This window comes from Colobus angolensis, unplaced genomic scaffold, assembly GCF_000951035.1.
Source record: "Colobus angolensis palliatus isolate OR3802 unplaced genomic scaffold, Cang.pa_1.0 Scaffold444, whole genome shotgun sequence".
NCBI lineage: Eukaryota > Metazoa > Chordata > Mammalia > Primates > Cercopithecidae > Colobus > Colobus angolensis.
Window position 1 is genome coordinate 1,706,491 of NW_012117866.1, and position 27,370 is coordinate 1,733,860.

At 44.4% G+C, this 27,370-nt stretch overlaps 1 protein-coding gene across 1 annotated transcript in view; it reads right to left on the reverse strand.

Moving 5' to 3' along the window:
- HDHD1 (haloacid dehalogenase-like hydrolase domain containing 1) overlaps positions 1-27,370 on the reverse strand; it is a 61,153-nt gene that overhangs the window by 27,225 nt on the left and 6,558 nt on the right. The window contains exon 4 of the mRNA XM_011957513.1: positions 4,857-5,086. Coding sequence (XP_011812903.1) covers positions 4,857-5,086 — 230 coding nt within the window. The remainder of the gene's footprint in view (positions 1-4,856; positions 5,087-27,370) is intronic.

The window sequence follows — 27,370 nt, forward strand, 5'->3', positions numbered from 1 at the left end:
ACAGATACCGCATATACACAAAACTTGTGCTGGTAAAATGAATCTACTCTACCTATTTGTGCAGTTTAACATGTATTACTTCCTTGAAAATAGAACAGAAAAACAAAAACAAAAATATGTATTTTTTAAACCTGAAATTCAGCTCCTAAAACAACATTAAGAAGTAGAAGAAAACTAAAACATGCAAAGTAGTGATGGCTAGGCTGTAAAAAATTGACTTACAGCCAGGAATGGTGGCTCACTCCTGTAATCCCAGCACTTTGGGAGGCAGAGGTGGGCATCACCTGAAGTCAGGAGTTCAAGACCAGCCTGGCCAACATGGTGAAACCCCATCTCTACTAAAAATAAAAAAAAATTAGCCGGGTGTGGTGGCGCATGCCTGTAATCCCAGCTACTTGGGAGGCTGAGACAGGAGAATCACTTGAACCCAGGAGGCAGAGGTTGCAGTGAGCTGAGATCGTGCCACTGCACTCCAGCCTAGGCAACAGAGCAAGACTCTGTCTCAAAAAAAAAAGAAAAGAAAAAAATTGATTTCCGATTTCTGGTTTTGCTTGTAATAAACATCAACCCTAGAAGTGGTATGTAAGCAATGCCGTCATTTTTGTTTCACAACAACGATGGCGTTTTTGTGGCTGGGAACAGAGAGCCCTGGGGTGCCTCCCAGCTTGGTCTCTCAAGTCCCCGCCAGTCAGTGAGTGTGCTCACACTCGCAAGTCTCAGGACCTGGCGTTCGGCACATGGAGGCCTCTGGCCTTCAGGGGATGTGTTGGCAGATGTCGCACCCTGCCTGGCACACAGCGGGCGGGTGCTTTCACTCAATGGGTGCTCATTAGCTTGAAGGTGGGTTCTGGGGGGCTTCTGAAGGTGGCCTTATGTTTGCTTTATATTTTTTAGAACAAAATAATGATACATGAATAACTTAGAAAATATTCTCAGTGAAAACTTGATTCTTTAATGTCGGCTCTGTTGGACACTTTCTCCTAGTAAGATGGGAATTAATATTTAACATAATTAATAACCCTTTGATCCTACTTGTTTTTGACTACTTTCCTATGACTACTACTACTGTGCCTAATTAACCTGGTGACACCTATGGCATGATCAATTCCCTAAGAGATTCAGAAATCTCTTCAGTGACTGCTGATTTAATGGAATGCCCTTGAACTCTGGAGGCATGCTGCCCCTGTGAGCTCACACCCCCACTGCGGCCAAGAGGAAGAGCAGGGCATGACTGAAGAGCTCCAGGATCATCCACACACCCCTTGGCCACTGCCTCCTGTATTCCTGACACAAACGCCAAGTACAAAACCAGGGCTGCTTCCCTGGCAGGAGTTTGGGAAAATCTTCCTTTAGTATTACAATATGCACATCACAGGAGGAAAGCCCAAAATGTGTCACCGTCTTTAAGTAAGAAGTATGAGAGATATACACATCTGTAAGTAAATGTAGATTCATAATCAGGAAAATGTTTAGAACTTTCTAAGAGCTAAATGACTTTTAAAAAATGTAACTGCTCATTTTTCTTTGACAAGTCTAAAACAGACATTGTCAGTGAGAACAACCGGATGTTAAAACAGTTCATTCCGTGGGCCTCTTTTTGCAGGGTACCTTGTGAGAGAAAGTCCTGCTCATGAGGGCCCTTGCTTTGTGGGTTTCACCATAACTGGTCCCATGCAATGGCAGCATGTGCTTTCCACATACACACTGCTTCCATAAACATTTTAAAACATGGCTAATTGCTTGTGGAGACAGGGTCTGGCTATGTTGACCTGGCTGGTCTCAAGCTACTGGGCTCAAGCATCCTCTTGCCTCAGCATCCCAAAGTGCTGGGATTACAGGTGTTAGCTGCCACGCCCGGCTGTGCATGGTGGTGTGTGCCTGTGCTCCCAGCTACTTGAGAGACAGAGGCAGAAGGATTGCTTAAGCCCAGGAAATGGAGGCTGCAGTGAGCTACGATTGTGCTACTGCCACCAATGGCCTAGACAACAAAGGGGACCCTATCTGAAAAACAAAACAAAACAAAACCAAAACCAAAAAACCCCACATGGAAACACCATGTTTCCATTAACAGAGTGCCTTGCAAAACAAGGACTGCCTGTACTTGAAATTCCATTTAATTGCCTTAGCTACAGGAACAGCTCATGTTAACAAGGCAAATATTTTACCTTGTCTTTATCAGTTTGTAAATACAGAAGTGAATGCAAGTGCCAACATACTCTGATCGATTCTGACACATGGTGTATGGAGTGCAGCACCTTCACTTTTCTAGTGAACAATAACTCAGGTTAAACAACAACAAAAATGGTGTTTCTGGGAAGAAGACTTTATAGCCTGAAGCTATGGAATAATTCTTTCATAAGGGGGAAATTCTGAGGAAAAATGAACATGTTTCAGTGGAATTTGTAACAGGATGCCAAGCATGCAGACATACACATGTCCAGACATAAGAAGCAGATATATATTCCCACTGGGACCTGTTTCAGCTGCACCTGGAGGCTCAGCATTGACTCTCTGACTCACTAGCTGGGAGGTCTCAGGCACGTCCCATGTCAAGCAATTGCAGTCAAGTTGAATTCAGTAATGAGACTTAAATCAGGAATGAGATTTCAATCAGCCCAGGTATGTGTATTGCTAAGAATGCCCCACTGTCTTTCAATGACTGTTTATAGCTATGGCATCACAAAAACTACACACCTAGTTTTTGTCCCCAGTTCATGATATAGAGCTCCTAAAACACTTGGAATTTCTGAGTCATTAACAAGCCATTTTCAACCTAATGAGGTGCCTCTGGTGGACCCAGGATAGCTTTAGGACAGGGTCTGGACATCAGAAAGACCAAATAATGTGATTAGAAGACTGGGTCTGGGCACAGTGGCTCATACCTGCAATCCCAACACTTTAGGAGGCTGAGGCAGGTGGATCACCTGAAACCAGGAGTTCGAGACCAGCCTGACCAACATGATGAGACCCTGTCTCTACTAAAAATACAAAAATTAGCCAGGCGTGATGGCACACGCCTGTAATCCTGAGTACTCGGGAGGGTGAGGCAGGAGAATTATTGGAACCCGGGAGGTAGAGGTTGCAGTGAGCCGAGATCATGCCACTGCACTCCAGCCTGGGCAACAGAATGAGATTCCATCTCAAAACAAACAAACAAACAAGACTGGAACTTTCAGCCCTTCCCCTCATCTCCAGGGAGGGCACCTTGGCCTGGATTGAGTTCAATGAGCAATCGACAGTGATGTCATCATTCACAGCTACATAAGAAAGCTCCATAAAAACCTCTACGTGAGGGGCCTGGGGAGCTTTTAGTTTGGTGAGCACATGGAGGTGCTGGGAGGGTCACGTGCCCAGAGGGGGCAGGGGAGCGCTGCAACCACCTGCCGTACCTTGCCCAATGCCTTGCTTCCATTTGGCTGTCCCTGAGTTTTACCCTTCATAACAAAGCAGCAAGTGTATGAAAGTGTTTTCCTGAGCTCTGTCAGTCATGTTAGGGAATTACTAGACCTGAAAAGAGGATCGCAGGAACCCCCAATTTGTAGCCAATCAGAAGTACAGGTGGCCCCTGGAATGTGCGATGGGCGTCTTGTAGGACTGCGGCCTTAACCTTCGGGGTCTGGGCTAACCATAGGAGTCAGTGTCAGAATTCAAGTGAATTGCTGGATGCCCACTTAGCTTCAGAGAATCAGAGGCCTGTGTACTGAGGCACAGGTTCCGGCTGCCTCTATAGGTTCAAGGTAGTAAGTTGCACCGTGGGCAAAAAACAAAATAAAACAAAACAACAACAACAAAAACCAGGTCTTTCAAGACTACTCCAGTAGCTCAGCTTTATTGGGAAGGAGGTTTCTGAGTAATTTCGCTGAGCTCGTGATTGGTGTCACTGGTTAGTGATGAGAGGTGAGGTCTGAAAAAGACCTCTCACTGAAAGGCTCTTCCCCACAAACCACACAAGTCCTCACATGCAGGAACCCAGGGGAAGCAGGCATTTGCAGGGACTCCCCGATGAATGCCCTCCCCAGCTGCTTACACTTACATCGCCAGCGGGAGCCCCCCTTTCAAGGGTGACTTGCTGTGATTCTGGAATCTGTATCTGCAGATCGTTCAGGCCAAGGACTCCATCTTTGCAGTCACAGAGCGGTCAGAGAAATCTGGAGCCAGGCCCAGCCACCACGAGCAGTCAGCTCCCTAAACGCTCTGCCCAGGTCACCTGGGAAGGAGCCTTGTATAACAAGAAGAGGGAGCCAGGGGCCGTCTCCACCGCATACCCTGCATGGTCAAGAAGCTGCGGTGCAGGACAGGGGGTGCCACAGCATACAAGCCCACCAGCTGCCATTTTCCAATGGAGAAATGGATGGAAGTCCAAAAACTTGGCAATAAGAACCCAACGTCACTACACAAGCAAAAATTCTGCAGTAACCAATGAGCCCTCTATAAGCAGTTGGGGAGGGGAAGTGAGTTTTAGTGATTTACATCTGAACTGTAGTGAATACTCACCTTAAAGCCTGCACCTAGACAAGAAGACTGTTTTAAGCCCCACCATCAGTAGAACCGCCGCTTCCCTGGAAAATGTCTGAATAGGCCCTGTTCTGGCACTGTAAGCTTCTCAGACTGTCCCTGAGACCCACTGGATTCTGGTTGAGTCTCCCTGGCCTGGTGACTTAGGTGTGGCCACGATTCCTCACAAAATCTTCCAAGTCAGACCATCTCCCTGCCCACATATCCAAGTTCTAGGGAGCACTGCAAACTGGCCTTCAACAGCACAAACCACAACTTTTCACATTTAGCAAATACTATGTAGATATTATCTGGTGGAACGTGGTCGTGGAACATGGCTTGTGTCACCGGCATCCGCTTACCTTCTCCATAGCAGGAGCGGGAGAGAATCTCTTGGCACAAGCTAGGAAGATGTCGGGGTCTGGCTTGCCATGCTGCACTTCGGGGTCATCTCCCAGCACAATGTGGGAAAACAAGCTGAAGAATTCCTTGTGGCGGCTGGTCTTCATCTCGAACGACGCGGACCCTGAGCTGGTGGCCAGCGCAAAGGGGATGCCGTGTTTCCGCAGGTGGACGATGAGTTTCTCAGCCCCTGTGGAGGAGGAGGGAAGGACTGCGGTGAGGAGCGAGGCCTCCACCACAAGGCCTTCTTCCAGGGACGGTCCCTCCAGCTGTGTGGCAGCACACTCTCAGGCTGCCCCTTTTGAGGAATTTCTGACCTAGGACAGATTGTCTAAAAGGAGTTGTCAGCTCCAAAACATCCCTGCTCAAAATAAAACAAACCAAAAAATCAAAAAAGCTATTGGGGGTTGAGCGATGCATTTCCCAAAGGAACAGAAGAGGAGCGCACTGGGAGGCACTGCTGCTTTGTCTGCTGGGCCTCTTTATGAAACACGGAGAAGGGCAGCGAGCAGGCCCAGGAGGTGACCGGACCTGGGATCTGGCCAGGGCACCGGGGAAGGCCCCACAGCAGGGCCTCGCTAAATCATACTTTTATTCCAAAGCAGTAAATACACAAGGACTATGCCTTTGGTGTTTTCTGCAAAAGCGCTATATTCTACAGAAAACACTTCAATCATTCCTCACCCTGCTAAGGAGAGGAAATTACACAAAGGCCTCCACCAGATGCTGAAGAAGGCTGCGGCTGAGGGACGGCTGCGGCGCTACTTAACAAGAGATCAGGGGACAAAAGAAAGCTGCCGAACACAGCTGATCAACAGCAACGTGCCATATGAAAAGACAATCTTCACACTGTCATTAGCCATACAGATTAATGACAGGGACCGCATGTGTTCATGGAGGTCGTCATGCAGCCAATTATGAGAGGACTAGTTATCAGAAAAAATAGAAAATACCAGGAGTCCTTCCCACCTTTAACTTATGCTGACGCACAACGGGAACATCTAAATCCACACAAGTGTGATGGTTTGTCTAAAATTTTATTTTATTTTTGAGACAGGGTCTCGCTCTGTTGCCCAGGCTGGAGTGCAATAGCTGATCTCGGCTCACTTCAACCTCGGCATCCCAGGTTCAAGCAATTCTCCTGCCTCAGCCTCCCAAGTAGCTGGGACTATAAGCACGTGCCACCACACCCAGCTAATTTTTGTATTTTTAGTAGAGATGGAGTTTCACCATGTTGTCCAGGCTGGTCTCGAACTCCTGACCTCAGGTGCTTCGCCTGCCTCAGCCTCTCAAAGTACTGGGATTAAAGGCATGAGCCACCATGCCTGGCCTAAAATTGTATTTTAAATAATTGTGTAATCATGCCTATTTTAATAATATCATGATTTAATGGCCCTACTTTGTCAATTGTTACACAAAAGAATCAACATAGTCATTTTTTCCAAACACCTAAAATTACTCAGGGTAAGGTAACAGATATCTGGAGCACCTGACCCTCTAGAGATTTTTAAAAGGAAGGCATGGACAGATCATAATGTAGTTCCAGGACAAAGTTAAATAGAGCAAATGAAATAGAGCAAAATCTAGCACTCCACTGGGTGCAGAATTCATAGTGTCTAACATTCAATCAAAAATTACCATGCCTGCAAAGAAGCAAATACCACCCACAACCAGGAGGGGGGGAAAAAAAAGCAATCAGGAGAAACAGACACAGAAATGATAGATGACAGAGACAGATGGAATTAGCAGATCATGACCTTATATAACGGCTTTATAAGTATTATAAACACACCTAAGATAGACACTACCAGAATAAAAAAGAAAAACAAAAGACCCAACTACATGTTGTCTACAGAAACCTACTTGAAATATAACTACACAGACAGATTGAAAATAAAAGGAGAGAAAACTACATAACACATAACTATTGCTCAAAAGAGAGCCAGGTTACTTACATTAATAACAAACAAGCCTTTAGAATAATGAATGACTATCATCAGGGATAAATAGGGACATTTCATAATGACAAATAGGTCAGAGTTCATCAATAAGACATAATTCTAAATGTGTAAACATCAAATAGCAGAGCTTCAGAATGCATAAAGAAAAAACCAATAGAACTGAATGGAGAAACACAAACATAGAAGGAAGTTTAAAACTCTTCTATCAATGATGAATTGATGGGTGCTGACGAGTTGATGGGTGCAGCACACCAACATGGCACAAGAATACATATGTAATAAACCTGCACGTTATGCACATGTACCCTAGAACTTAAAGTATAATAAAAAAAAAAAAAGAAAAAAAAAAAATTAAACAGACATATATTAAACAAACAAACAAAAAAAAAACTCTTCTATCAGTAATTGATAGAACAAGTAGACAGAAAAGAAGTAAGGATACAGCAGACTTCAGAATCACTGTCAAGCAATCTGACCTAGTTGATGTTTATGTAATACTTCTCCCAACAACAGTAGAAACCACATTATTTTTAAGTGCACATGGAACATTCAACAAGATCCTATTATAAGCGATAAAACTATTCTCAAAAATTATAAAATACTTAAAATCATACAGAATACCTTATCTAACGATGACAGAATTAAAATAGACATTAATAATAGAAAGGAATGTAGAAAATCACAAATATTTGGATGTTACACTTCTATGTAAGACACGGGTCAAAGATGAAACCACAAAGGGAAACTAGGTAATATTTTGTAGAGAACTAAAAACTATCAAAATTTCTGGGATATGGCTAAAACATTGCTTAGAGGAAAACTGATGGCTTTGAGTGATATGTTAAATAATAAGGTCTCAAATAAGTGATCTAAGTTGTCACACTGAAAACCTGAAAGAAAGAAGTTCAATGATTTAAGCTTTTACCTTAAGAAAGTAAAGGAAAAGAGCAAATTAAACCCAAAACAAATAAAAGGAAGGAAATAATAAGCACGAGAGAGAAAATCAATGAAATAGAAAGTAGAATACAGAAAACCAACTAAATCAAAAGTGAGTTGTTTGAGAAGAGCAATTAAATTAGTAGACTCCTAGCTAAACTGATCAAAAAAATAAAGAAGATCCAAATGTACCAACATTAGCAGGGAAAGAGGGGACATCACTACAGATGCTAACATCAATAAAATGATAAAAACTTAATTACTATAGGATTAATGCCAACACATTTGACCATTTAGATGAAATGAGATAATTCTTTGAAAGATATAAAACTCCGTCAAGAAGACACAAATAACCTGAATAGCCTTCTGCCTATGAAAGGAATTGAATTTGTAGTTAAAAACCTCCTTCCCACATCTAGGATCAAATGGCCTCACTGGTAAATTTACCAACTTCTCAAGAAAAAAAAGAATGCCAATTCTAAACAGACTTTTCAGGAAATTGAAGGGAATACCTCTCAATTCATTTTACATCAGCACTTCCCTGATCCCAAAACCAGACAAAAGCCAGACAAGAAAATGACAGATCTCATGAACACATACACACACTTCCACACATAAAAACAATATTCAATCAGTGTAGAAGTACTCCACCTGAAGAGCTTACAGAACTTGAATCCATTAGTTAAAAATATTAAAATGCCACACTATTTCATTAGTTTGCAACAACTACTGATTAGTATCACAGAGGACTACATTTATTAGCTAAATTTCAATTTAAACCTTAACCTAACTGATGGATGAGATAAAAGAAAGGCTCTAATTTTATTTTTTAAAGAGACAGTCGCACGTGGCAGTGCGTCCTGTAATCCCAGTTACTTGGGAGGCAGAGGCAGGAGAATCACTTGAACCTAGGAAGTGGAGGTTGCAGTGAGCCGACATAGCGCCACTCCACTCCAGCCTGGGTGACAGAGTCAGACTCCATCAAAAAAAAAAAAAAATTAGCCAATCGTGAACTTCTGTCTGGATATAAACAGTGATTAAAGCTGAGTATCAAAACTATCTGAATTTAAAACAAGATTTTTAAATTGCTGGATCACACAATTTTAAACCAGTATTTTTTAAAAATGGAGCACATTTAAACACATGGCTCTGTAAAACAAACTGTATAAAGAAAATTTTCTTAAAGTACTTTGGTGCTATTAATTTTAAAAACTTAAACAGATTATTTTATTATTATTGTTTTGAGACAGGATCTTGCTCTGTGACCCAGGCTGGAGTAGAGTTGAACAATCCTAGCAGCCTTGACCTCCTGGGCTCAAACAATCCTCCAGCCTCAGTCACCCGAATAGCTGGGACTACAGGTGCATGTCACCATGCCTGGTAAATTTTTTTTATGTTTTGTAGAGACAGGGTCTCCCTATGTTAGCTAAGTTAGTCTTGAAGTTCTGCTTCAAGTAATCCTCTTGCCTCAGCCTCTCAAAGCCCTGGGCTTAGAGATGTGAGCCACTGTGCCCAGCCGATTATTTTATTTTAGCTTATCCTTCTTGCATTTCTATTGCTGTGAATTCTTTCTAAGGTACCAGCTGTAACAGTGGAGTAGATAAACAAACGCACACCAATGTGTCTAGACTAGAATGCAGCTCAACACTTATTGATGGAGAATGAATCAAAAATGGTTTTGGATGACTGCTTTACACCACCACAGCATACTGACATCTTCAAAATGCTTGGGACTCCTATGAAGATGAAAGCCAAAACAAGACTATGACCACAGTCAGAGACTACGGGACGTCGTCAATTATATGCCCTCTTTGGGCCTCAATTTTGTCATCTGTCAAAGAGTAATGATTAATGTTCCTCATGGAATTAATTCACAAGAACAATGCCTACAAAGTGACATGGGTGAGGAAGCCCCAGATAAACGTTAGCCAGTGTCATTATCATCAGATAAAGCTTCAGTGTATTGCCAGGAACGAACAATCCTAATCACCTGATTGAAAACTGCCTGATGCCTTCACAAAGTTTTGCATCTTTTAAAGATTGCACACAAACTTTGTCTTACTCGGTGGCTTTCCCTGAGAAGTAAAAGACTAAAAAGGGTAAATGGAGTTCTATTCTAGGGAGAAGCTGGTTAATTATGTGTATAAATGAACTCCAGTTCCCAGCTCCTAGCACTTGGTGCCCTTTACAGGAAGGGCAGAGAGACAGATATCTAGATATCTGTTGCTTCAAACTATCAGCTCACGGGACACATCTCCAGGGCAAGAACTGGGGAATGTGGAGAATCAGCACTGTGGGTGGGAAGAAATGCTCCTGCTTTCCTCCATCCTAGAGACCCAAGGTGGGTGAGAACAGGGATGTGCAATTAAAGAGGATTAAACAAAGGAAAGAGGCAGAAGGCAGGCAGCTGCCGCGGTCTCAGGTGTTCTTGGCATTCTTCTGCTGGGTGATCTGGCCATCAGAACCCTACGAGCCTGAACATTCTCTGTACTACCTGAGACGTGCAGTGAGCAACAGAAGCAAGTGGGGGGTACCCGGGGTTGACAACGCAAAGGGGGAGAGGGAACCGCTTAGAGGGCCATGCATGTCATCAATGCTGTGTGCTGAGACCCATGTCCTGGGCCTCAGTCTAGAAGAGCTCTATAAAGTGAGACATGGAAGACAGCCCATGCCACTGGGGCAGGCGATGTGGTCAGCTGATGGATGCCACCTGGCTACCTGCGAGAAGACACTGACGCTATCCCAGGACCAGACACACCTGTGGGATTCTGCTTAGCCTCCACCTCCCGCATGGGCATCCTAAGGGTACCTGGCCTCTGTCACCCCACCCCACCCTAGGGAAGGTGCTTTAGCATGCCGTCTTTCTTAGGGGCTACTCTCGCAACTGCCTGAACAGCAGGTGTTATGCTTCAAAAGCTATGTATGACTGAGAGCAGTGGGTTGAACGGTGGCCCCCAAACAGAAGTCCTCACCCATGGTACTTCTGCCTTGTTTAGAAAAAGGGTCTTTGGAGATGTAATTAAGTTAAAAATCTTGAGATGAGCTCACTCTGCCACGTGGAAACGGAGGCAGAGACTGGAGCGATGTGGCCACAAGCCCAGGGACGCCTAGAGCCCTCAGGAGCTGCGAGAGGCAGGAAGGATCCTCCCCTAGAGCCTCCAGAGGGAGTGTGGCCCTGAGACACCTTGATTTCAGACTTCCGGTCTCCAGAACTGGGAGAGTCAATTTCTGTTATTAGAAGTTGTTGAGTTTTCGGTATCTTGTGGCAGCAGCCCCAGGAAATGAATACATAAGTGCTCTCTTCTGGAATGTGAATGAGCAGAACAGACACTGCCAGGTGTTTGTGGAAGAAGACTCAAACAGGCAGAAGACAGGAATCTGCCAGAAAAAAATGACAATCCAGAGAAAAGTGGGCGAGGAAGCAACAGTCATGATAATAATTAGTATTCACAGAGGCATGTAAGTTACTGAGTCCTTAAAACAAAAACAGAATGCTAGAAAAGAACAACACCCAGAAGAAGAAAGAGTATATGAGGATTAAAATAAATCAGGAGACACAGGCAATATCAGCTATAACACCAAGCTGCCTGGGATGCGGTTCAAGGAGGTTGGGGGCAGGTGGTGGACAGACAACTGCTCTTTCTCGCTCCTGAGAAATATGTCAAGTTTGGCCGGGCATGGTGGCTCATGCCTGCAATCCCTGCACTTTGGGAGGCCGAGATGGGTGGATTACTTGAGGTCAGGAGTTGCAGACCAGCCTGACCAACATGGTGAAACCCTGTCTCTACCAAAAATACAAAAATTAGCCAGGCATGGAGGCACATGCCTGTAATCCCAGCTGCTCGAGAGGCTGAGGCAGGAGAATCACTTGAACTCAAGAGACGGAGGTTGCAGTCAGCCGAGATCACACCACCGCACTCCAGCATGGGTGACAGAGAAATATACATAGAAAGAAACTGCCTGATTGGTATTGCTTTATTTCCTGTGAAGCAGTTTCACTTCCTGAGGACTACAGAGAAACCCTGCCACCCTCTGGCCTCCACCCTCTTCCTAAGGCTCAGTCTGAGCTGTTACCTGCATCTTTGCGGGCGAAGACATAGCTGCGGGCGAAGACATAGCTCATGTGCTATCACTTCCTGGAAACTTTATCAGGCTCCTCCCACCCTTGTAACCCTCTGGGATTCACTGCAACACCTCCAGCAGCTGGCTGCAGTTATTTCAGTTGTATCAAGAATGAGTCATAACCTCTGTGTTCCCGAGACCCCACGCAGACATCCAGTGAATAAACCGCTTATTTCCTACCCTCTGTTTTCCAACCCCTCTGTTCTTAGGAATGGAAGGCAGGAGTAGGGGCAGGAATCATTCCTTTTCCCTGCAGTATATGTGTGCAGCATGGAATAGAAAGTGATTTCAGATACACAGTGGGAAAGCGAGCTAGTTTTCCTTTGACTCCATCCATGGCTTATGAAGCAAGCTGAATGCTGGCTGTGGGGGTGTGAGGATGGCCCCTGCGCTACACAACAATGCTCGGAGTTTGTGTTTCCAATTAGGAGGCCATGCTTGGCTGGCACATGCTGGGCCCTCAATAAATATCTATGACCGATATTGAATTGACAATTAAGGCAAAGGTCATTAAAAATAACTTTTGGCTACGTGAACATTACTCAGATTCTAGATTCTAAGTGTTATCCCCACAAAACATGAAGAGAAAGTGAGATGATGGATGTGTTAATTAGCTTGACGTAGCCACTCCATAATGTGGAGTGGCTTCACACATACTTCAAAACATGTTGTGTATGTGATAACTATATACGATTTATATTTGTCAATTAAAAAATAAATATGTTAAACAAACAGCATCCAGTTATCCAAGTTCATGGTGGGGAGCCTTCTCATGAAGCGGTTAGCATTCTCCTCTACACATGACATACCTGTTACTCTCTCATAAGATGCTGCCTCCTGGAGAATGTGTACCCAGGGAGCACAGACGCTCCGGCAGACTTCACTGTTGTGGTATAGCGCACGGAGGCAGGGGATATGATTTGATGTGACTGACAGGCACATTTATCCAAGGGAAAACTTTCAAGATCTGATGGAGTAATGCAGGGTTTCCACTCTTATTTCTTGCCTACTTGAAGTTCCTTGAGCGAGCTGAAAGCACTTCCTGTTGCGAGGCTTCCTAAGGAAACATCTGTTGCAGGTTCTTCACAAATGTCACACGTGATCTCACAAGGGTACTATGTTCTGAACAACACTGTGCTTTAGAATACTAGAATTTTTGGCACTTTACAATGCAAGGATTTGTCTCACTCTCTGAATCCTGGGTCTTACGTGGGCAACTTGGCGAGTCCAGGAGCCTTTGGTCATCAATGGACAGTCAGGGGCCACACACAGGAAGCTGTTGTTGTATGAAGAGCTGATGCCCTGAGACAGTGACCAAGAAGGGAGAAATATGTCTGCAGGTCAAACAGGCACCTGGGATTCCATAAAATGGATGCAAGTTAACTTTAAATCATAAGGGGTAAGCTGTGTAGGTCAGGTATTCATAAAGGGGGTCCACGAAACGGATTTTAGCAAACTTCCTTTAAGTTTAACATCTGTTTAACTTTTAAAAAACATATGCTGATGCATTTATTTCTTGTTCAAGATTTACTGAAGGAAACATAATTCCATGAGGACAGGTTGCTACCTTTGTGATAAATGGATTGGTCATGCTCAGTGATAAAAGCGTCTCCTGGACCAGACTCTATCCAGGCTGCTCTGAGTCTTTTTCTCCACAAGGCCCCCACAGTGGCCTAGAAAGACTTGAACAAGTTCAACAGCTCAAGGTCACCCCCATAGATGACTCTAGCCCCCTTAAAGTACTTGCCTATGAAAACTCATGGCTGCCGAAATAACTGATCCTTGGTTCCAGCCACCCCTGCAGACAAGCCGCTGTGGGAGGGCAGGAGCCTGACTTCTATCAGCACCAGTGAAACCCAGATGGCTTCACACAGACCAAACCCTCTTTCCGCTTTCTGCAATTTTCACTTCCCCGACTCTGCTGAGCCTCTGCTGACCCCTCCCTACTCCCTGAATTTCCCTCTAAAATACCCAGTCACCTCTGGGCTAATTGATGTTGAGTCCAGTTTCACATTGGTCTCCTTTCTCTATTGCAATAGTATATTATGGAAGAAAATCTGTGCTGATCGTTTTAACTACTGTCTTGACACTAGAATAAAGAACCAAAGTCAAATTCCCCAAAGCATATAGTATTCACATTCATATATATAGTTTTAAAAATTGTGACTTTAAGTATAAATTTAAGAGAAATATTAACTCATTTAGGAAATCTGGCCAATATAGATTCTTGACTTTTTATAAGTTCTGTATGTTTATCTATTAAAATGGAACCATCACTGACAAACACTACTGTGCGCTTTTTAGTTCCTCACAGGAAACTTCTGGTAACCACAGCCGCTGTGAGTGGGCGTCTCTTAATGATTTACTGCAGAGCCAGGCCTCGGGCTATCCCTCTTCTGATCTTCTCCAAGCTCTAGGGAGCATGCTTCTTTCTCAGACATCATTGATTTTGGCAGAGCACCTCCTTCCTTTTTCTAGGCCTTCCAAATGAATTCTGCTCTTTTGAAAAGGTGCTTGCTGGGAGGCAGAGGGCCCTTGGCTGTGTGCAGATCTTCAGTCCTAATTTACTAGGGACCTTGCACCAACTCAAAGCTAATATCAGGGATCGCCACTTACGGAATTTGCACCACGGAATCCGGCTTATGGAATTGAGTGACTAACCTATATCCTGGGCGTGAGAGAGTGTGGTAGTGTGGAAGGAAAGGAAATAGGAGAAAGGAATTGGGTTGGGGGCCTGGAAGAGGAGCAAGGCTCTGGCAAGACTGGCTGAACCTCGTGGAACACTCCAGCCAAACACGACTGACTGAGTCCACGCCCCAGCTCAGGGCCCTCCTGGGGCACCCTGAACAGTGGCAGTCTGAGCTGCGAGTAGTAAAGCATGGGTGGAGCTGTACTGGCTTGACAGTGCTCTCCCCACAAAATTCATGTTCACCTAAAACGTGGGAATAGGACCTTATTTGGAGATAGGGTCTTTGCAGGTGTAATCAACTTAATATGAGGCCATAGTAAATTAAGGTTGGACCCTAAGTCCAAAGAAAGGAGAGGGAAATTTGGAGACAGAGACACACAGGACAAGGGAGGGCGTGTGAAAATGGAGGCAGAGATTGGGGAGTTGAAGGTACAAGCCAAGGAAAGCTAAGGGTGGCCGGCAACTACCAGCAGCTGAAAAGAGGCAGGAGGGATCCTTCCCTAGAGCCTTGAGAGGGAGTGCAGCCCTGCTCACACCTTGACTTCTTACTTCCAGCCTTCTGAGGTGTCAGACAATAAGTTTCTGCAGCTTTAAGGCACCGAGTTTGTTAACACAGCACTACTAGGAAGCTAATAGAGTGGGTTGACCCTGGAGGAGAAAACTTGGATAGACTGAGGTTCTATCTGTGAGATGACCTTAAACCACCTTAATTATCTTCCTCAAATTCTGGTACCTGACACACAAATTTGTGATACTTGATGGGGAGACAGTGTGGGAAACCTGTGTTTCCTTTTTTGGCAAACATTAAATACTGACAGAAATAAAGCAGTTATGAAAATAAATATAAAGTAACTCCTTTCAAATCTTCAAACAGTTGCAAGAGTCCAGTTTGCATTTATTTGGTCTGCTGGTCCCAGGGCAATACAGGGGATGAGCATCCGACTGCCTTTGCTGTTCTACCCACAGCTGGCTGCTTGCTTTGTGGCAACAGGCGCTGTCTAATGTTCTCTGGGGTCACTGAAATGTGATCGGCATAAACTCCTCGAACCAAAGAAGCACCTTTCTCTAGAATCTCGTTATCAGTATCACAGATGGCATAGCTTGTGTTCTGGTCCAATTTCACGGACTTATAGCAGAATTTTAGATTAAAATGGAAAGCCAGGGAGGGCAATTCAAACCACTGAGCAATGCCTGGTAATTGCAGATGGATCAAATAATAAAAATTAAAACAAAACTATTTTTTTCAGCCATTGAAAATAAAAGAGACAAAGTAATATTGAGAGTAATGCAGAAATTTTATTTAAGGAAAATTAATTTTGCATTTCTACATTAGTTTCTATGAAGTAAATATAGGACTACAGCGTGCACTTTTTTTTTAGGTAGCAACAGGATTTTACTGTATTGGCCAGGCTGGTCTCAAACTCCTGTCCTTAAGCAATCCACCTACCTCGGCCTCCCACAGTGCTGCAATTACAGGTATACAATGTGACAGTGGGACTGAATGGTCTCTCTCATTCCTTTGTTAAGCACTAGGACTTTAGAAAGAAAGCCTCTCCACCTGATCCTACTGACCCTGAGTGCCCTTCCTCCAGGCAGGACTTGACATCTTAATGTTAAAAATGACTCAAAATTTCCCTGCGCTATAGATGTGCCTCTGTAACAACTTACGTGAAAATTTCTCTCTCACTATAGCATGGTCTACTGATCCTTGATCCTTGTTTTCCCTTATAAAGAATGACTAGACTAGGACTTAAACAATAAAATGCCATTTAATTAATACCATGGGATAAGTGTGAGTGTCCTTGCGTTCCATATTTGCCACTGTAACAAATTACATGCAAATTGTTCTCTGACTCTAGCAAGTAGTATTAACCCCAATCCCTTTTTTAAATCCCTTGCAGAGAATGATTAGACTAGTACTTCACAGTAAAATGCCCTTTTACTAAGCACATGGAATGCATGAGAGTTTCCTTGTGTTCTGGATGTGCCTCTGTGACAACCTGCATGGAAACTGCTCTCTGACTCTAACGTTGGCTACTGATCCATGATCCTTGCTTTTCTCTCCTTTTAGAAAATGGCTATAGACTGAACAGCGTAATATCAACAAAAATGGCTAACTGAAGCTTAAGTTCTAAGCCTCTTGAAAGGAAGGGATTAATATATAGATTACAGGAGTGCCTGGAAAGGATGCATGTTCCCCAGAGGACAACATTTCAGATGTGGGTCGCCACAACAGAAGAGTGAAGGGGCTAAGAGTGAAGGGCCTGAGTCACCAGGCAGATTCTCAGTAAGCTACACAGCACCACCTGGGGGCATAGGTGGGAGCCTTCTCCAAACTGGAAGTTACTACCCGCAGTCAATATTTTCATCAGCGGGCCTCGAAATGTTGGTATTTGAGAGTTGTTGTCATGAGGTAACTTCCTTCTCCAGAGAAGAGTTCTCCAGGATCGTTTTTGGTTGTGCATACAAGAGTGAGGTGAAGGGACCCGGTGGGCTCACAGCACAGGGTACAGGGATCTTTTATCTACATCCTCCACTGTGCCCGATCACCAGAGATCTGAAGTCTCTCTGACTGTTTATAAACCTGTTTTCTGCCCCGGGTGGCATTCTGAATGCACAACTTGGGGTGGAGGGCCCAGTGGCTCCGCTACTTCACATCCGGGATTTCACACCTGCTCTGCGGTGTTTTAGCCCTTTGTTTTATCCTGCCTTTTTTTTTGAAACAGAAATTCAACCTACTACCTGTTTTTAAATGAAAAGAGTCAAAAAAATATGATCTTATAACTTGTGACAATGAGACGAAGTTCCACTTTCTGTGTCTGTAGAGACAGTTTGACTGGAGCGCAGCACCAGCACCCACTCACGCACTGTTTACAGCTACTTGCTTCTTAACACAGCAAAGCTAAAGGCTTCACACATACACCATGGGGTCTGCAAAGCTGAAAATACAGAGAAAGCTTGGTGGCCCCTGATAGCAAACAAATCATGTGCAGGCCCAAGAGGTGAAAAAAAAGAGGTAACATCAGGAAGGACAGAAAAATAAGAGGTAAATTTTATAATGCAGGACGTCAGCCAGGCATTGACACCTAACCCCTTTGCCCCCTTGCCTGTGATACTAATAAGAAGAATTACTGTCAGTTCTTCAAGAAATTCATGCACAGACCAGATAGGAAATTAACCTCATGAGAGAATTACCCTCCTAGAAACGGAATCCAAAAATCCCCGAGTTTCTTCCATTAACCACTAAACTAAATATTCTCTAAAAGTGCTCAAATTATGAGAGCATTATTAGAGTAAATTATCAAAACAATGTTGAGAATTTAAAGTATATATAGTATCTACGTATTATATATACTGTATAATAACTCATTGAAAAACGTATAGCATAAGGGTTTATTAATGTTTATTGAAGTCTGATGTTCAGTTCCTGTACTTATGCAGCTAAATCCAAATACAGATATTTTTTAGCTTACTATGCATAGAATATTTTATGAGCCACAGACCTACCATTTCAGTGCAACCAGAGGAGCAGAAATTTTTAACTTTAAAAATTTTTTTCTTAGTCCTATGAAAATGAATTCATATAAATCCCTAATAGACAAAAAGGATGTATATAAAGATTAAATCAATTTGATATACCAACATGCTTAAAATCTACTTATTAAATTGCCCTTACAATAGGCTGTGCATCATACAAAGAAAACTCAGTCAAACAAGACTCATACAACCCAGACAGTATCTGTGTTGGGAATTTCATATTATTTTCTAAAATGTGGGACATTCAGGAAATGTCCACTTCCCCCTAGCTAGCTGGTAAGTGACCCTTTGATCATATGCCTCACATCTCGTCTCAGTCTTACAGTGACAGCCAGCTTCAACACCGGAAGCTCCTGTGTTGTCACAATGAAGAGGCTGGAGGTTACTGTGTGGGCAACCCACTAGTCCCAACTTCACCTCAACCAGGCCAGACCCCACCTCCTCAGACACAATCTTGTGCTCCACCCCATGTGACAAAGGTTACTACCATTGGCAAATTCTGAGTTCAGCGTGCAAATCTGTTATTAATCTCAGAATCTGCTCTTCGCCCTCAAAATCAAGTAAAATGCATTATCTTGTGTTATGTAACAGATGAGAAGGAGATGACTTTGCAGAGTTTTACGCTGATATGAGAAAGAAGTGGCACTGAACACTTCCAAAGGGTCAATGGTGACTCCATGAAAAAGACTTTATGATCGTCAGGAGCCTCTTATCCTCACAGAAGCTACACCAGCATTCTTTCTGGAGATTACATGATCTCTGTAGCCAGCTGTCAATGGTAAATAAAAAAGAAAGGGAAAGATACCGATGAACACTATTTTTTTCTGATCAGGACACACTTAGTTCATCACTTGACTGTGGTAACTCAGGTCTCCCAGGTTTCACTAGAATGTAGAAAGCTCTGAAACTCAAAGGGAAGGCACATTTAACTGGACTTTTTCTTTTTTCTTTTTAAGACAGAGTCTCACTCTGTCACTAGGCTGGAGTGCAGAGGCGTGATCTCAGCTCACTGCAACCTCTGCCTCCCTGGTTCAAGCAATTCTCCTGCCTCAGCCTCCCAAGTAGCTGGAACTACAGGTGCCCGCTACCACGCCCAACTAATTTTTTTGTATTTTTATAGCGACAGGGTTTCACCATGATGGCCAGGCTGGTCTTGAACTCCTGACCTCAAGTGATCCAACTGTCTTGGCCTCCCAAAGTGCTGGGATTACAGGTGTGAGCCACCGCGCCCGGCCTTAACTGGACTTTTTCTTCCATTGGCTTTCTTAAGATTTGGAGAACCTGACCAACTATCTCAAAATACTGACCATCCTCAGAAAAATATTTGATTTTGTGTCTTCTTTGATTTGCCAGAAAGCTGCTTACAGTACCAATTTTATTTACTTTCAATCACTTTTCAGGTTGCTATTTCTAAGGATCTGTCACTATAAAAATCAATGTGTAAAACAGCTATTTAAATAGCTTATGATTAATAGCCAAAGGAAAAGACAGAAACTAGGAAATGTTAATAGCTCATTGAATTTTCCTGATTTTCTACTATAGCTCTCTATGTGATTAAACAATGTAAATTCTCTTACCCAAACAGGCACAAGTATTATAAAATCCAATCTGAAGAAGGCATTTAACTCATTGTAGAGAATGCCACACCTGAGGTTCTCAATAAAAGCAGCCTGTTAATGGCCTACAAAGGCCAAGGTCAAACTTCTCCTTCTCCGTTTCACTTCTCTGAACCTGTATCCTCACCTATATAACGCAAATAAGAACAACTCTGACTATGTCACAGAACAAACATAAAAGTGCAAATGATATAAAGATTGGGAAAGAGTTTCAGTTTTCAATTTCTTCACAAATAAGAGGTAATAGAAAAGTATGCTTCTTTTAAATAGCTCACATCAAAAATGGATTTATTTTGCCTTATGCATTCAACGTGAGACAAAAATAACAGTATACTTTAAATTATAGTTATCCCAAACTAATTTGAAAGTTCTTAACCCAATCCATGGTGGACTGCTTACTATAAAATATCATAGTTTCCTATTGTTAAATTTTTTTTTGCAAACATTTCACAGAAATTTCAGTTTTATGGCTAGAGCTTTGTTGTGAGGAGTTTCTGTTGATGTTGTCTCTGTCAATAATCTGAAATATTAAAGTCTTGCTCTTACAGTCTACTGTCCAAGGAACCCTCCAGAAAGGAGAAAGTGAGAATTTCCCTGTATTCTTGTGTCTACTATGCCATGGAGATGAAAGGTCCACCATGCAGAAGTGGTGCAGAAACCGCCTCAGGAGAGCAGGCATGGTGCAAGGCGCTCCTGACCCCACTCAAACTTGCCCATGACACTGGGCCCAAGTCCCCAGGACCCAGGTGCTTGGGGGGCACAAGAGACAGTTCTCTTCCCTGATGGGGTGTGTGATCCTGTTGGAGCTAGGGGAGATGCACTTATCCACAACACTTATGTGAAAACCCACATTTGTGTCTACTCACCACAGGCTTTCTACCTCATCTGCACAGGAGCTTTGCCAAAACGTAACTCCAAAACCCTTGAATGGCTTCTCGCCATTTGAAAAAGAATAACTATTGTTGTATGTGGTAAAATACCTACAGTATAAAATGTACTGTTTTAATGATTTCTCAGTGTACAATTCTGTGGCATTCAGTACATTCACATTGTTGTACAGCCATCACCACCATCCACGTCCAGAACTTGTTCCTCTCCCCAAGGTGAAACTCTGTCCCCATTGAACGCTAAAACCTCCATCCCCCTCCCCCAGCCCCTGGCATTCACAGTTGTCCTTTCTGTCTCTATGGATTTGACAACTCTAGGGACATCGTACTGAGGCAGGAGAATAAGGTCTGGAGGCAGCGAACCGAAGGCCGATTCACGCTGACTTCCCAGAACTCAATCAAAAGGAAAACCCCAACTTTCCATGCCCAAGTAACAAAAGGACAGGATGTTATTCCCTTTGCAAGCCTCTCCCACCTTCTCTTGTGTGGCGGATGAAAAATTGAAAGTATTTCTCTTTGGTTGCTTTCTGCAACCATTTCCACTACTGGCGCCAGGAGGCTGTGAGCGGGGCCTGGGACTTGGGGCAAGCTGGCAGTGCTCTGCAGCCTGGCTGCTCACCCGTACGTCACTGCCCTCCCCACTCCCTCGTACTGACTGCAGTGTGCAGAGAGTGCTGGCACGTAACACCCCTCAGAGCCTGTCTGTGCAGCTCCACACTGGTCCTATGCTGTGGGCACACACCTCCCAGAGGGGCAGTGACTTGATTCAACCCATTGTGGTCATTTATCTACTCATTTCCTCTCCTCTGAGTCGAGAGTTCCTTGAGGTAAGGATTTCTATTATTCATTATCCTATACTCCTAAAGACTTAGAAATCCACAGGAGAACCACCACACCTTTAAAAACAGACATTCCCTGGGCCAGGTATGGTGGCTCATTTCTACAATCCTAGCACTTTGGGAGGGTGAGACAGGAGGATCGGTAGAGCCCAGGAGTTTCAGACCAGCCTTGGCAATATAGTAGGACCATAGCTCTACAGAAAAGAAAAAAAAAAAATATTAGCTGGGCATGGTGGCAAATGCCTGAAGTGTCAGCTACTTGAGAGGCTGAGGTGGGAGGATCGCTTGGGTTTGGCAGGATCACTTGAGCCCGGGAGGTCAAGGCTGCAGTCAGCCATGACTGCACCACTACACTCCAGCCTTGGCAACAGAGTGAGATCCTGTGTCAAACAACCAAAGCAAAAAATAGAAATTGTAATTCTTTGAGAAACAGCTCCACATGTGCAGTGAGATAATATCTAGGATGATCAGAAGCAAAGATTTGTATCTTGTTCTCCTTAGTCTAGGATGTCTTCATTACAATTTACTAAATAACAAGGCAATTAGTTGCCTATGAAAGCCGCTATCTTCACAAAAGAGGAACAATGTCCATACACATCATGGAATAAACTGATATTTTAAAGGAAAAGGGGGGTAAGAATTTTAAAGACTCATCATTTACATTTGACTGGCAAATGGGCTTCTTCCTCCCTACGATCATTAATGTTCCTGAACATGGGGCTAATTCGATTTGTTAAACGGAAAAGGAACACAGTGTAAGTTGAATGTGTTACCATGACTGTCAGCACACAATTTTCCTTTTCGCTTGTTCGCTTGTTGTGTCCTTTAATTGTGCTGTTATCCAAGGAGTACAATCTGCCTAAGTAAAAATCCCTGAGGTCCAGCTTTGCCAGCAGAGCCTCTCCAGCGACTGAGAATCAGCTGAGTGCCCCAAATCGAGAGCACCAGCAGAAACGGAGCTGGGCGAGGCAGAGTCCCTGAGCACTGGGGACTTCTCCACATGGGTTATATGCGGCCTTAAAGGGCTCAGCCCTGTGAACCGTGTCAGAACACATCTTCCCTCCTTTGTACTCTGATGTTGTCTATCACAACAGAAGGTCACCGCCACATCATCTGGGGCAGTAGAGTGCCATGGCTAGCAGCTTTGGACTCTTCATTATCCACCTGGGTTCGAGGCCAGCCTCCATAATCAGAGGCTGCAAGTTTTCGGGCAAGTAACTTGATCCCTGCAGCCCTCCCTGCCATTCTCTGTGCTAAGAGTGACTGCTTCTTAGCCGTGGCAGAAGGCTGACACACACCCCCATGAGTGAAAGCACTGAGAGCATGACATGCAGTGAGTCCTCGATGCTTGTGAGCCAACACGACTGTAGTGGATACCAACAAGGAGAAGGGGCATGAATATCCTTCAGGTGCATGTTTCCTGAACATGGCACAGAGAATGTGTTCTGGGGTTCCAAGGCACTGTCCATCCTAATGAGACTGGAAGCCCCCAACATCCTGGATACATCTAACTGGCATAGCCCCAGCACTGAGCTGAGAAATCTGGCCGAGGGGAGGCCAGGAATGACAGGCAGGTGGAGACATGGTTTGTGACATATACACAAATGGGTCCCTCTTCTCTGTGGGGCTCCTGCCACCTACGTGTTATACTGCCCCTCAACACTGAGGCTTGCTGCCCAGACTTAGAAAATAATGGATTCTCAGAGCGGCCTGTAAATCAAGGGCTATAATTCTTCTGCTGGCTTCCTTCCTGGCCTGGAAGCTGACCTGGGTGCTTTCTGGTTCCTAAAGGTAACAGCTGGCCCTGAAGCCACTGGCATAGGAGACAGAACAAGAGATACGACTGTGTCAGTGTGGACATATGAAAATCTACAGGACTGTAAGGATGTGGACGGTACAATACCTCCATCACTAAGGAGGACAAACCAAAGCAGCACAGCTTGCTTGCTGAGGTCTTCTGGAAGCTGTCCTTGACACAAGAATCACGTTAGCACTGCACGGACCTTGTAAGTACTCCCAGGCAGGAAGTGCTCTGAGTGCCTTCCCATCCCAAGGGATGTCCAGCATTTCAGGGAGCCTAGGAAAAAGATGTCCTCACTTTTGTTAGACCTACTTCCAAAAAAAAAAAAAAAAAAACACATTGACTAACAATTTAATTAAAACATTTGGGATTTCTGTCCCATTAATCTATATGTACTTGCTTTGGATCTTGGTGAATTATGTCAGCGGCCTCATTCCATAAAGGTGCATGTAGGTGAGTGTAGGCGAGCATATTTCTGTGTGCATGTGTGTCTACACACAAACACAGAGGCATCATAAGAAAAGGGCTGAAATGAGGTACCCTAAGTAGTTAAACAGTGAGTAACGGTTACCTCCAGGGAGTGGGAGTTAGAGGGGCTTCCAATTTTAACCAATTTTAATGGTATACATTTTTGTATTGTGTGAAGCAAGTGTAATTGTGTAATTAAAAAAAAAAAAGCCCTCATGTCTGTAATCCCAGCTCCTTGGGAGGCTGAGGAAGGAGGATTGCCTGAGGTAGGAGTTTTGAGACCAGACTGGGAAATATATCAAGACTCTGTCTCTACAAAGAAAAAAAGAAAAAAAACCTTAGCTGGGTGTGGCGGCATATACTTGCAGTCCTAGCCACGCCAGAGGCTGAGGTGAAAGGATTGCTTCAGCCGAGCAGTTCAAGGTTGCAGTGAACTATGATAGCACCACTGCACTGCAGCCTGGGCGACAGAACGAGACTCTGTCTCCAATGGAAAAAAAAGCGTATCATGATTGTGGTTATTTTTATCCTGAAGGGATATTCTCCCTACTTAAGACCATCCTTTCATTCCTGTAGTGACAAATTTCGTGATGTGAAAAATGATGTGTTTCATGAGACACATTGGGAAGGAAAATCTCCTTTACTGAATCCACTAATTCAAATGCTAATCTTCTCCAGAAAAACCCTCACACACACACTCCAAAGAATGTTCCGTCTGGGCACCTCATGGCACAGTCAAGGGGGGTGCATGTCTTTAACCATCACCCTGGCCTTCCTCTAGCCCATCTCTTCTAGGCTGAAGGCACTGTGTGCCACAAAGCCAGAGGATTCTCCCCAAGTGCAGGTTGCATTCTGACATGCCTCCTTTTAAAAATCCCAATGGTTCTCCCTCTCCAGAAAGCAAACATATGAGCTGGGAAATAAGAAGATTAACTCATAGGGCCACAATTCCCCTCTGAAGCTTGTGAGCCATGAGAAGCTTGGCTTCATGCTGTATAGAAGCAAACTCACTGGCTGACTGGAATCCTCCACATGTGCTGTTTTCCTTTTGAAATGGCTTCTCCCATCCGTATCTCTTATGTTCTTGTGGACTCCCATGAGGTCATCCCCTACCCCAGGAGTGGCCAGTGCTCGAAGAATATCTTGCTTTACTTAATTCTATATCCCTTTGGCAATTCTTTCCTGAATTTCTCATTTTGCTATGTAACAATATCCTACCATGGGTTTTCACTTGGACACTGCAGATATACCTGTCCCCTCTCCCCAAATGGATGACATACTCCATTAGGAAAGAGACCTTTCTTCTGTGTCCCCCCGAGCACTCAGTCAGCACTACACGCACAAGAATTCAGAGGAAAGAGAGGCAAGTTGTTAGCTGACTTACAGAGGATGAGTGCCTTCCTGCCAGATGCTCCTAATGGAAAGGGTGGGGGTGTATCTGTTAACAGCCAGGAAGACAACGGTGTAAGAAAATAAACAACAACAAAATTAAAAAGAAAAAAAGAAGGATGGAAGCAACCATAATTACCTAAGTCAGCCTGAGGAGGAAGGCTTACTTACAAGAGGAAGATACAGCTTGGATAGAAAGAGGACCAGAGCCCATGTCATGTGCATGGTGTCCCTGTTATGACTGGGGTATGCTTTTCAATAAAGCTGAGCAGGGAAGGAAAATGACCTTACTAACTCCTCAAAGTGGGATTCAGAGTGAGGACTGGATCGTTCTGGGTTACAAAAGTGCCTGCTAGGAGCCACTCACCGGGCCAGGTGTAACCACACATGCTCCAAGGTTGTCTTACAGGAATGTCCCAGGTGTTAGTCTGTTTGTGCTGTTGTAACAAAATATCTGGGACTGGACACTTTGTAAAGAACAGAAATGTATTTCTCATACCTCTGAAGGATGGGAAGGCCAAGATCAAGGCAGCGGCAGGTCTGTCTCTGCAGAGGGCTGCTCCTTGCTTCAAGATGGTACCTTGTTGCTGTACCCTCCAGAGGGGAGGAATGCCGTGTCCTCAGGTGACAGAGGAATGGAAGAGCAGGCCTTACCCTCTAGTCCTTTCATGACAGCCCTAATCCCACCTGTGAGGTTTCACCTTCAGGACTTAATCACCTCCTGAAGGCCCCATCTCCTAATCCTATCACAGTGGCAATTAAGTTTCAACATTAGATTTAGGGGACACATTCAGATCATAGCACCCCACAGTGGGCGCGTCAGTCAGTACTCCCAATGTCCTGAGGGGACTGGGGCTGGACAGCAGGAGGAGTGCTCAGCTGCAGAGCTGGGACTGGATGCATCCTTTCTACCACACAGGCCACACCTGCTCCCTCCCCTCAGCCACCCAAGGGGAGCCGTGGCAGTGGCAGCCGTCCCTGGCTATCCACAGGGCCAGGGTTCTAGTTTGCATTTTCTGCTCTAGATGGTCTGAGAGGGTGAAAGTAGAGGGCAGGAAGTTAATGCCAGAGAGCCTGGTGCAGGCGGTGAGGGCCAAGAGATGCAGGGGAGAGCTGACCAGACTGAGGAGCACATCTGCAAGGTAGGCTGTCCCTAGGGGCGGGATCACCAGGGACTCGGGGGTGTGGCCTACCTCACTCCTTTCTACTGACCCAGATGCCATGCCCTGGGCTCTTCCTCTAGGAATCTCATGCTTAGTGAAAACGCATGGGAAAGCAGGGAGCCAGGACAACAGAAAAAACTCCTGGGGGATTCCACACAATAAAAGGCACCACTTTTCTTCCTATTGGTCTTTGAATCCAAATTACCCTCGCTGAGTTATACTGAAATGTAGAATTTCATCTATCCAAGGAATTCATTACTGAAAGGATTTGTTCAAGATACAATGAAGGGAACCAGCATGGGCTATGTTTTAAACAAGATTTTCTGATATCCTAAGTGAAGATTTTTTTTTTTTTAAGTAATGTGACATACATTTCCAGTTGTAATACGGTACCTATTTTTAAAATCCCTAGAAAACTTACAAGAGATGAACCACATGCATTTTTTTCCCTTAAAATTTGTGCCACAATTTAAAAGACAGTTTATTTTCCTAAAATAATTTAAGCCTTGGCTGCCCGACAGTTTACACGGAACCATGAAGCCATGTAAGAAATGCCTACAGAACTAACTGCTCAAAAGGATTTCCCACTGAGGACATCATAGGCCCACTCACCTTTTCATAGAGGGGGCCTTCCAGAAACGTGACTATAGCAAACAGGCAGTTGATGTGCGAGTGCATCAGGGCCGTTCTGCCTCGTCTTTCAAGTCCATTAGGTCTACCCTGTCTTCTTAGTGGCTAGACTGGCCCAGGCAAAGAGCCCTCCTATACCATGACCAGGCAGACTGGCCTCCGCTTCATAATCAGGGCAAAGATGCACTTCTATACCATAATCAAGCCAAAGACACACCTCTGCACCATAATCAGGGGGCTGATTCCTTGGTGACTGGCCCAGGCAGACATGCCGCCACATCATAATCAGGCTGATGCCCTGGTTATTGGCCAAGGCAGACACACCCTGCAGCATAATCAGGCTGATTCCCTGGCTATTGGTCTAGGTAGACACATCCCTGCAGCATAATAAGGCTGATGCCCTGGTGACTGGCCAAGGCAGACACCTCCCCCCCAG